This window comes from Megascapheus bottae, chromosome 8, assembly GCF_031878675.1.
Source record: "Megascapheus bottae isolate mThoBot1 chromosome 8, mThoBot2.hap1, whole genome shotgun sequence".
Lineage (NCBI taxonomy): Eukaryota > Metazoa > Chordata > Mammalia > Rodentia > Geomyidae > Megascapheus > Megascapheus bottae.
The window spans coordinates 65837740-65849932 of NC_143516.1; the positions used below are offsets into that span (position 1 = coordinate 65837740).

At 48.0% G+C, this 12193-nt stretch overlaps 1 protein-coding gene across 1 annotated transcript; it reads left to right on the forward strand.

The window, feature by feature from the left end:
- The first annotated feature begins 5517 nt into the window (after positions 1-5517).
- Htr1b (5-hydroxytryptamine receptor 1B) lies at positions 5518-9840 on the forward strand. The gene has a single exon (XM_090337730.1). The coding sequence runs from the start codon at positions 5711-5713 to the stop codon at positions 6887-6889; it is 1179 nt and encodes a 392-aa protein (XP_090193856.1). The 5' UTR covers positions 5518-5710; the 3' UTR covers positions 6890-9840.
- The last annotated feature ends 2353 nt before the right edge of the window (positions 9841-12193 follow it).

Sequence of the window (12193 nt, forward strand, 5' to 3'; positions counted from 1 at the left end):
CATCTACCAGCTATTAAAATTTGCAGAGCCATTTAAACTTCCCAAGCCTCCATTTCCTCATCTAGAAAATGAGGATAATAATGACAACTCTTGAGTGTTACAACAATTTATTGAGAGATGTGTATAGAGTATCTACCTTAGGTTAATCCATAGCAGTCAGCAAGTAATAATTGTTATTCACAGACAATAGGTGTGAAGGCAAATAAGTCACAAATTGGATTGATTTATATTGTTTTCCTGTAAGACCAGAAAGTGATGCTTCTATTTTCCTGTTAGAAAATAAGATAAAAAACATTTTTTAAATATAGAAAGCAACCTTTCTACTGTTGTTCCTTAGGGTGGTGGGTAGCTTCAGCCTTCAATTATTTGACTGATTTTTCTGGAGACTTCATTTTGCCCAGCATTCTCTAATAATGTGGCCAACATAAAGGAGCAAGTTGGTTTTCAGTGTGGTGGAATCATCGGTATGGCTTTTCTATCCACGACTTTTTACTATGACAAATCCCCACTCTTTTGTAACCTCAACTTTTACTAAGAGTAATTTTAAGTGGGAAATTTTCTTTTAAGCCCTACGTCATTGGCCAGGACATGTATGATTAATATTTTATTTGATAGCTGGTTTAATTTGAACTAGACTAGCTGTGGGCCAGTAATAATTTACTTGTTCCAGACTGTATTCTTTGTAGTCTATTACCACAAAAGATAGTCATTAAGATATCACACACACACACACACACACACACACACACACACACACATTCTTCCTTAAATACAAATATGGCCTAGGATTTATATAATACCCATATGCATACATAAATAGGTACATAATATGTACCTTTATTGATTGTTAAAGCTTAAAAATCCTTAAGTAAGAGCATAGGTTAGTTTCGTTACATAAATTGCCACTTTGGAAGCAAGTGATTATGAAAAAGGATTCTGAAACCCTTCACTCCCACTCTCCATGAATCTGTCTGCCTGAATTGCATATGAGTATGCATGTGTATGTTCATATATGTGAATATTTCCATTGCTCAGTCAGAAAAGACCCAAAGGATGCTAAAAACCCATTCATTGAGCCAGGTACTGGTTGCTCATGCTTGCAATCCTAGCTACTCAGGAGGCTGAGATCTGAGGATCCTGGGTCGAAGCCAGCCAGGGCAGAAATGACGACGAGGATCTTATTTTCAACTAACTTCCAAAAAGCTGTAAGTTTAGATATAGCTCAAGTGGTAGAGTGCTAGCTTTGAGCAAAAGAAGCTCAGAGATAGCTCTTAGGACCAGAGTTCAGGTTCCAGGCCAGCCACAAACAAGCAAACAAATGAACAAATGACCCAAAATCCAGGCACTGGGTAGATGTGGTACTTTTATTGATACCAACTAACTTTCAAAGAAAGAGTTCCTGGGCTGAGAATATGGCTATTGAAGCATGGAGCCCTGGGTTCTATTCCTTAGTAATATATATACAGAAAAATTCAGAAATGGCACTGTGGCTGTAGAGTGAGCCTTGAGCATGGACAGGCTGGAGGACAGAACCCAGGCCCTGGTTCAAGTCCCATGACTGGCAAAAAAAAGAAAAAGAAAGAAAAGAAAGCCACTGTGGGATGTTGAAGAGGAGCCTGGAAACAGGCCCCTACCACATGGAAGGTGGTGGCATGGTGCCAGTGGCCTCCTGCTGCCCTTTCCCTTGGTGAAACTTTAAAATCAGAGCACCACCAGTGGCCAGAGATGTAGGAAGCAAGATGTGAAAGAAGTCCCTGTCCAGATCGGCCCAGTTTTGTACGTAGGAGGACTTGAGGGTGTGGTGGGTCTTCTCAACGGGAATGGTTGGAATAGCTGCAGCTAGTTCTGTGAGATGCCACTTGTGCTGGTGTGCAAGCATTTTCTTTACAGCTGTCTAGGTGGGCCAAGTGCCAAAGGCCCTGTCATCCTCAAGCTCCCCACAGCCACACCTCCCCCAGGCATAGGGAAATGGGGGTGGCACTCCTCCAGAGCCCCCTTTTTAGCAAGTCTGATCACAGACTTCACTGCAGTTGCAAGGTTATCTTCTGTTTAGTCAACTGCCACTGAAATCCTGTAACTGAATAGAGAAGAACCCTTTTGTTGACTATTGTGTTCAATTAAATCGTGTAGGAGTAGATTATTTTCAAGGCCCACTGAACTTTACTTTTTCTTTGTTATTTCATCTAGATCCTATTTAGCTAACTAGTGTGTGTGTGTGTGTGTGTGTGTGTGTGTGTGTATGCCCATGCAACTACTGAAGCTTGAACTAGAATTCAGGCATATGTGCTATCCCCTTACTTTTTTCATTCAAGACTGGGGCCACCACTGGAGCCACAGCTCCACTTGTATTTTGGTGGTTAACTGGCGATAAGAGTCTCCTGGACTTTCTGACCCTGTCTGGCTTCAAACTGTGATCCTCTCATCTCAGCTTCCTGAGTAGATAGGATTACAGATTTGAGTCATAGGGCTTCTGGCTCCATTTAGATCGTTTGGGAGTCCTTCTGTCCTTGCTACTCTAGCTGGGACTATGTGGGCTGCATTTTACTGCCACCTTGGCGGAGGTGGGGGTGTTAAGATCTCAGGGGAGTTTGGAACTGAAGCCTGCCAGGGTCTCCTAGAATGCCACAGCCAGTAACAGCTTTAAGGATGATTTGCATCATTAAGCTTTCACAGGCATGCACTGCTGTGCAAACACCCAGGTTTTATGTTTCAAAGCACAAAAACATGGAGTGGCAAAGACAGGCTACATGCAAGGAGGTTCTCTCCTGAGTTCTGCCAAGATCGGAGGGGTGGCTAAATGTCTTTGTATAACTCTTATCCAAAGAGAGAAACCTCTAAAGGCAAATTCTACTCAGGGTTCTGGGGATGGAGAAAGCCACAGGTCCCTCATGGCAAACGCCAAACTCAAGGTGGCTTTTTGTTTTTGTTTTCTGGTTTTCAGGATCCCGAAACAGGAAAAAGAAGAAGAAGGAAAAAAAAAAAAAGATCTCATGCCGTTGTTAATATTCTTCTCCGCCTTCCTTCACTTCCCAGCCTTCCAACAGTTCCCTCAACTCCTCCTTAGCTCCCCTAAGATTGCAGGAAAATAGTTGGCTGGCCCCCCTCGACGCTATCCCACTGCGGCAGCGTCCGGGCCAACGCCCCACCTAGTGGCTTAAATTTGCTTCACCCTCCGTGCACAGCAGCAGTTTGCAAAATACTGCTAGGTGCGGGCGGTGGGTGGAGGGAGTTGGAGGAGGACGAGAGCCTCTGGAAACCTTGTGATCACGAAGCTTACCACCTTGGAGCAATGCCAGGTGTTAGAGACAAGAGCAGAGGGAAAAGAGTATGGTTCTGATTGTGTCAGGCCCCCGAGGTTGTCCTGGGAAACTTCCACCTTCCACCACCCAAGCAATGGCTCTGTTTTCTTCCCATCTCTTAACGGTTCCTTGTCTGCCTTACAATATCAGAACTGGGTCCAGGCGCCCACATGGGTTTCCACACACTTGGTGGCCGATGAGGGGTGGGGGGGAAACACCTGGCAGAGATGGAGAAGTCTAGATTTTTACTTGACTTATTTAGAGGGGCACAACCTGACTGGGTTAGGGTTGGGGGATGGGGAATGAACTCAATAAAATGATCTTTTTGCAAAGTATCCCAATTACTCTTCTAAAAGTGGACCACAGATCTTCTGAAAGGAAGACTTTAAAATATACCTGCAGAGTTTGATGAATTCAATTAAGATGCAAAGTCTGTGGTTACCAGGCCAAGCACAGATTAGGATCTCCAATTCCCGGTGGGAAACCAAGTGGCTCTTGGGACTGAAAAGATCTTCCCTACCCCCTCGCCCCACCCCCGCCCCCCTTTACTTTAAAATTTCAGATCCAGGTTTCTACCCTGTACTTGGGGTTAGAGGACTAAGTGGAAACCAGACATATTCTGAGGGATTCTCTATCTCTGGACCACCTTGCTTCCTGCGGTGTGTCAACATCCAGATGTGTGTATGGAGGGCACGGGGGAGGGGGGGAGACTGGAAGGGGGGGCACAGAGGCAGGACACTGGTGGCGATGGCTGCTGTGTGTCTCTTTTTCTTGGGTTTTGATGACCTCTTTTTCTGGCTGGTGGGAAGGAACTGGTTTCCAGGGCGCGGAGCTGCGGGGCGGAGCGGAGCGGAGCTTTCCCTTCACCTCCCCTGGCTGGGCTGCTGGGGGTGAGACTTTCACATTGTGCAGCTTCTCCCTCCCCTCTCCCCAGTTGACTCACTGAGTTCTAGGCACTGAATGACACGCAGAAATTACTAAACCTAGATATGAGGACCGCAGGCAGTGTTAGTATGCCAAGAGTTAAGGATGGCTGGAAGCCAGAAAGCCTCAAGTATGAAATGCACACATTGGCCATTTCCTTCTAAGGCAAAATCACGGGCCTAACCTGGGTGTGGCCCTCGGGGCTGGATTCCAGCTGGCCCAGCTGGGAGTAGGGGGTCGCCCCACCTAGCTCTAGCCTTTGGGGTGGCCAAAGGCGGTGAGCGCCTAGAACGGGACGCATACCCCAAGTCCGATCGTCTCCAAGGGCGTGGGTGACATTGCTGGGCGCGCTGCGAGTCCCAGCGCCCGCAAAGACCGCACCCAGCGCCCTTGCCACCCTTCCCGGCCAGAGCTGCCATTTGTGGGTGTCAAGGGGGGGGCTAGGGGAGCCGATCAGAAACAGGGACAGAGGGCGGTAGGACCCGGCGGGAGCTTCCTGGGCTGAGTAAGGAACTGGGCGGGAGGAAAAGAGGGAGGGAGAGAGAAAAAGGGCAGGTGATGGGTGGCGGGCGTCCGCACTCGCCGCGGCGCACGAGTTGCACGGCTCTAGCGGGCTGCGCCCCGACTGTGGGAGAGGAGCCCCGCGGCTCCTCCGCGTCTGCGCTCTGCCTCGGCTGGCGCACGCGGGGCTCCACCGGCTCCCCGCGACACCTGCTCGCGGCCGGAGCGCGGCTCCCACGAGCCCAGCCCGGAGCACCCCCGCGGCACGGCCCCCGGAGGAGACGTGGAGCCTCGGGGGCGGCGGCTGCCGCAGCCCCGAGCACCCCTCACGTCCCCCCCACCTCGTGGCTGGGTCTCGGCGGGGCTCCCTATTTCTCCCCACCCCAAGTCTGTGGGCCACCACGAGCGCAGGAGAGTGTCCCCAGCTGGCTTGGGGCGCGGGGGGCGGGGCGGGCGTGCGGCGCGGAGACTCGTCGCGGCTCTGCCGGCTTCGGTCTCGAGTGGGAAAGTCCTGCGGGAGGAATCTACAGACCCGGGCACGCCCCGGGTAGGAGAGGCTCCAAGCGGTCGGGGTAAGAGCTCTCCCTCGATTCCCGCCCTCCCCCCAGCCCCTTTCGACTCAGTCCTCGTCCCTTTGGCACCCCAGCGTCCCTCCCTCCCCCCTCCCGCCCCGAGGCTGGGCTGGGTGGGCCAATCTTGAGACAAGCCCCCGAGCTATCTAGGACCGGGCGTGGGGCGCAGCCGTGGGGCTCGGGCGGCAGCGCCGGGAGCGCGGGAAGTGCGGGAGGACGCGCCCGAGGGCTGGGCAGCCGCGCCCGTGACCTCCACTTGGGAACCGGGCGGAGGACTTGAGAAAGGAGCCCACGGAACTGACACCAGGCAGAGCCTCAGAAGCCCAGAGTCTCCATGGTCCTTCCGTCCTTGGCTCCCTCTCGGGTCGGCGGCAGACTCGAGCGCTGCGCTCCGGAGCTAGGGCGAGGGGAGCGATGGAGGAAGCCGGGGCTCCGTGCGCCCCAGCGCCGCCGCCGCCGCAGCCGCCCGCGGGGCCGCACGCCGGGCTCCCCCATGCCAACCTGTCTGCCACCCCCTCGCCCAACTGCAGCGCCGCCGGGACGCACATCTACCAGGACTCGGTCGCCCTGCCCTGGAAAGTCGTGCTGGTGGCCGTGCTGGCGCTCATCACCTTGGCCACCACGCTGTCCAACGCCTTTGTGATCGCCACCGTGTCCCGGACCCGGAAGCTACACACCCCGGCCAACTACCTGATCGCCTCGCTGGCGGTCACCGACCTGCTCGTGTCCATCTTGGTGATGCCCATCAGCACGCTGTACACGGTGAGCGGCCGCTGGACGCTGGGCCAGGTGGTCTGCGACCTGTGGCTGTCGTCGGACATCACCTGTTGCACGGCGTCCATCATGCACCTGTGCGTCATCGCCCTGGACCGCTACTGGGCCATCACCGACGCCGTGGAGTACTCGGCCAAGAGGACTCCCGGGAGGGCGGCGCTCATGATAGCGCTCGTCTGGGTCTTCTCCATCTCCATCTCGCTGCCTCCCTTCTTCTGGCGCCAGGGCCAGGCGGGGGACTGCCTGGTCAACACCGACCACGTCCTCTACACCGTCTACTCCACCGTGGGCGCCTTCTACCTCCCCACCCTGCTCCTCATCGCCCTCTACGGCCGCATCTACGTGGAGGCCCGCTCGCGCATCCTCAAGCAGACGCCCCGCCGGCCCGGCAAGCGGCTGACCCGGGCTCAGCTCCTCACCGACTCCCCGGGCTCCACGTCCTCCGTGACCTCCACCAACTCGCCCGCGCCCGACGCGCCCAGCGAGTCCGGCTCGCCCGTGTACGTGAACCAAGTGAAAGTGCGCATCTCCGACGCCCTGCTGGAGAAGAAGAAACTCATGGCGGCCCGCGAGCGCAAGGCCACCAAGACCCTGGGGATCATTCTGGGGGCGTTCATCGTGTGCTGGCTGCCTTTCTTCATCATCTCCCTGGTCATGCCTATCTGCAAGGACGCCTGCTGGTTCCACATGGCCATCTTCGATTTCTTCAACTGGCTAGGCTATCTTAACTCCCTCATCAACCCCATCATCTACACCATGTCCAATGAAGACTTCAAACAGGCCTTCCAGAAACTCATGCGCTTCAAGTGCGCAGGCTGACTCGCCTAGTGAGGTGGGGTCGCCAGAGCGACCTTTGGGGACCAGGTTGGGTCTTTCCACAGGTAGGTGGAATCTTCTTTCGCTGTTACAGGGTTGAAGCAAGGCTGCACCCTCCCCCATCCACCGCCCTCCTCTCTCCTCTCCCTCTCCGGAGCAAGGGCCCTGGATCCTGAGAAGCCAGGACCACTACCAGGGAGAGAGACAGAGAGTCCTGGAGAGGAAAAGGGCTCTCACTAAACTAGAGCTTTCCTGCTGAGAAGGAGGCTCACCCCTCCCTCTGCCCCTCCACACCCTGGGCTCAGCACAGATTTCGAGACAGCCAATCACAAAGCGGGCTGGGACTATTGCAAATCGATGGAGGCTGGGGAGGGGGGCAGAGCTCCTATCTGCTTTCTTGTGGTGGGTGATGCCCTCTGAAGCCAGGGCTCCTTGCAAGTTGTTGCCTGAAGCCTGTCAGAGAGAGACACCTACCTCCAGCCTGGCGGTTCTTGAACAGAGACACTGACGTTTGGGAGGGGGCACCACGTTGTGTTCCAGCTTCATTTTCAAAACAGTTGCTCTGGCATCCTTCGAGTCTTCGGTTTCTGCCAAATTAACACTTGGAGAAACTTGTGGATTTTGGTGCTTCCTGCCCTAACTGTGTGACTTTGATGGCTCAGAGAGACATTGAAGAGTTAACAGCAAAATGCTGACACTGAGATCTCTATTTTTATTATGGTTGAACATATATGGGGGTGGGCGGACCGGGAGAAGGAAAAGTTACACTGAGAACCAACATTTACTATGGTTTTTATTCTGCCCCTTGCTAATGTTCTCATAACATTTCTGTTTAGCAAGCATCCCACTGTAACTCTTAACAACTCAAACCAAACATTAAGTGTCTAGTGCCAAAGTCTGCAGATTGCTTTGTTTTGTTTTTTCTTCTTAATTTCATGTATCTGTCATTTAATTCCCCACAACTGGGTAACTCAGCTCACGTTGCTGCTATGTGTCTTACTGGTCAACCTGATTAGTGTTAAGTCAGCTACTGTACCTTAAGGAGAAAAGTATCTTTATTCTTTCATCAAGTCACTAAGGAGTAAAAGGAACTGATGAAATAGACTTGGTTATTATACAAATACAGAAAGAAGAGGGCCATAGGAAGATGTATATTTTGTTTTGTAAAAAAAAAGAAATCTTCAAATGCATGAGATATTTTTCTGATAGTCATTTATATGCTGCTTTCCATCTGTGACTCCATGGTATGCAAACATCACCAAGAAACCAAGAGAACTAGTTTCCTTGGTCAGAAATCTTCCAAGTGCACCAAGAACCCTAAACATTATATCAGAAAATGAAAAAAAAGTTTCTTCACCCTTCCCATGATAGGCAGGGAATTTAGGAAAACTTACAGAAACTTACTGAACAATCTGGAAACTTGGAAAGCATTTAACCTTGGAAATTTGTCACTGACCTGACACCTCAGTGAATATGAGACTCAGAATCACTCAAATGTGTTTCCATTTTCAAAGTTTGACCATATTTTGTCATGTCCAATTGACTCCAAGGACTCCCCAGATGAGAGTCAAATTGCATCTGAAAGATGAGAAGATGCATTCTCTTAATCAAAACAAGTAGCCTGGAGGACCAGCTGCACAGATGTGGAATACTTAAGATGCCAAAGAAGATTCCCCACCCCTTTCTAGAAAGCTCTTTGCAGTTGCAGCCTTTTGCCTACAAAAGCAACTTGTCTTTATAAACTGGATTCATGCCCTGCATGAAGCACCCCATGGAGACAATAGCTGAAGTCCACCACTTCCTACCTGCTTCACCCAGGGGTGCAGGCCTTCACTCTAGGAGTAACAAGTCTTGAAAATACACTCTTCAGAAATTCACCCGTACTGTAGGGAACAAAAAGGGAATTTTTTTTCTTAAAAAAAATCACAATTGTACTTGTCACTGGAGTAAGATACAATTTTAGGCTCTCAATAATCCTAAGCTTTTGCTGGATTCCCAATGTTTTTCAGTTGCTTTTGCTGTGTGTGTGTGTGTGTGTGTGTGTGTGTGTGTGTGTCTGTGTCTGTGTGTGTCTGTGTATGTCTGTGTGTGTGTTTGTGTGTATGTGTGAAATTTCTCCTATGGAGAGAAATATGCCTAGAGCATGCTATTTGTTTTTATGTTAGTAATATATTGGTCTTCTGTTTATGCAGCTGTGTGCTGTGTTTTCTTAGGGCCTAAGAGGCAATTAAGTCAACATCCAAGAGCCTTAGGGGGTGGGGGGAATTGAAACAAATAGCCACTTAACAAGGGATTTCTTTGTAGGGCACCTACAAGGATCTTGTCCTCATGTTAACACAACACAGTCAATTTAGTCAAATGGGTTGTTTGCCATTTTGTAAATTATCCGCTTTAATCATTGCTTGATTATTTGGCTGAATTGACTGAATTTGGGGCATATTGTATCAAGTAGAAGCTTGCAAACTCTTGTAGTTATAAAAGAGCTACAGTCATCATGCAGCTTTGCACGTGACCAGGCAAGGTACCCTACTCATCTCAGAGGGGCCCGGTGAAGATTGCTGAGCTCCTTTCAGCTACTGTGATGATGGGGTACAGTTTGTTTCATAAATGAATCACTTGGCTTTTTTTGTTGTTACAGAATACAATATGGCAAATGGAAATGTTTAACTACATAGAAATGAAAAAAAAAGTTTCATTGGCTGTGGTAACCAATATTTTCCATGTTGTTTAATTGCACAAATTCACACAGATATATGAATGTATACTCATCTAAGAATACCAATATTGTCTTGTGTTTTTAGGAATTTTAGAGTTTCCTTTAAAAAAATAAAGAACACTGCTCCTATGAGTAAATGTTTATAAGTTCAGCCCATTTCTTATAGAAAAATTGTTTTTCAATTTTCCTCTTTATTATTTTAGTGTCCTTTTTCTTTTCCTTTTCTTTCACCTCCCTCCCTCCCTTCCTCCCTTTCTTCCTTCCTTCTTCCTTCCTTCCTTCCTTCCTTCCTTCATTCCTTCCTTCCATTCTTCCTTCCTTTTTTTTTGTACCCAGGAAACCATGATAGGAACATAATTGACTCAAAGCAGTAAAATCTGATTATGTGTATTTGATGAAGTTGCTATGTCTGAAAATTGCCTTCACTATTCCACCTTTCAGCAAATGCATAATTGAAAATGAAATCGAAGAAAATAATGAAATAAAAGTCCTGTTTATGTTCCAAAAACCATTTGTTTTATTTATCTTATTTTTAGTGCTGGTGCTATGGCTTGAACTCAGAGCCTCATTCTCTTCTTTGGATCTTTTGCCCATGGGTAGTGCTCTATCACCTGAGCTACAGCTCCATTTCTGTTATTTTTTAAAACTGGTTAGTAGAGACAAGGGTCTCATGCACATTTCTACCCAGGCTGGTTTGAGCCTTGATTCTCACAATTCACACCCCTCCCCCCCACCAAGTAACAAGGATTGCAGACATTAGATAGCCATTCTACTATTATGGAAAGATCATTCACTGAATTCTGGGGTTGTATCTTGAAGTTTGAGACTTCATGAGAGAAGGACTCCTTCTCAAAGCTCCAGTGGCTGGCTGATATGCCCTACATTGACTTGCAGAGTTAGTTTATATCTGTAGAGACAATTTCAAGGGAATTAAGCAGATTGGGTTCTGGGACTCTGCAAAAATCCTCCCTCAGAGGAGTTCGCTAGCATTTTTATATGGAATATTTTATCTCTAGGCTAGGCACTGTGTTCCAAGATAGAGGAGGATGAATAAAATACAAAATGAAGCAGAGGAGAATCTGGGTTAGAAAGAAACTTGGTGAGAAGGGGAGACCCCCGAAAGGAATGACTGGGATTTCTCTAAAGACCAATGACAGAACATGTCTTTTACAGCTAGAAAGTCCTAGGTTTCTGGGACAAAAATGGCTGTGTGGCTCTCCTTCTAAACTATTACCTACTTGCAAGTGGCTGCAAAAGTTTGCAGTATACCCATGCCTGCTTGCATCTCTGTAATAAGGAAAGCCCTTGTCATGTGATCTCACAGTGATTTTGGCACTCAGAGAGGATACCCCAAGGAGTGGAGGATGCCTTTGTTTTTCAGGGCCTCCTTTTTGACAGCATATATCACCCACAGTACAGACAGTCAGGATGATTAGGGAGTAGATAGAATGGGGAAGACCAAATTACCCCCAAAAAGACAGTGTTAGTTAAACTAGAATGGACCTAGCTGTCAAATGTCACTCTAGGCTGGGTGACATCCAGTCCAGAGGACAAAAAGTACACAAGAGATGGCTGTTTATACTCTAATCATCAAGAAGAAATGGCCATATATTTCGTTTCTTATAGCACCTTTATTCACCATAAAGACACCTTTTACTTCTTTTTCTTTCTTTTTGTCTTTCCCTAGAGTCAAAGTTCCTGGCCAAATTCATGTTCTCAACATCATAATTTCTACTTTGAAAATCCCCATGAAGCCACAATATCCATAATGCTGCATATAGTTTTTGTTTTCATTGTGAAAGGCTGATTTGGTAGCCAAGAAATGTGACAATGAATAATAGAAAACTGTTGTTCCCAATGCAGATGTAAGTGGAGGACGCAAAAACCTTTCAACTGGGGCAAAATCCTGGAGGTTTCAGACTCATCTGCAACTTTCATCCAAACCCACCCTGGAACTATCCACCAGGGGGCAGAGTGCCTCCAAGTTGTTTAGCTGATCAAGTCTCACAGTTCCCAATCTCTAAATCCTTCTTCCTAAAGTTCTGCAAGTGGTATTAACTGCTCTAAGCTCAATGAAAATGAAGATCTGTGAGCCAAGGAAGAGGAGATTTGTCACTGATACAAAAGTAGCACATTTTACAGAACAAAAAATTCAAGCAGAGCTCTTGAAAACAAAGTGAAAGTTTTTTTTTCATATGTGCAAACTCAATTATTTTATTAACAGTTATTTTGAAGCATTATGATCTTTATTATTGTTTCACTGCATAAAATCAAAGGTTAAACACATTTAGTTCAAGATCAAGGGAACTGTTCACTCAAATTTCTTTGAATATTATTATTTTTTTTTCCTCTCTGTGATTTCCCCTTTCAAAAATGTCACTGGGGTCCAAAGGAATGGCTCATATGGTGAAGTGCCTGCCTAGGCAAGAATGATACCCTTTGAGTTCAATGCCCTAGTACTAACAAAAACAAACAGACAAAACACCCCTATTACTTTGAGGCAAATTCATAAATCAAAGCAGAACAGATACCATGTACTGATAGGTGTACCCTTTTTAATAGATGTAAGTCATGCTTACAAATTCATTTTT

Excerpts from the sequence above, each read along its gene's own strand:
- Htr1b (XM_090337730.1), top strand. The coding sequence starts at position 5,711 with ATGGAGGAAGCCGGGGCTCCGTGCGCCCCAGCGCCGCCGCCGCCGCAG.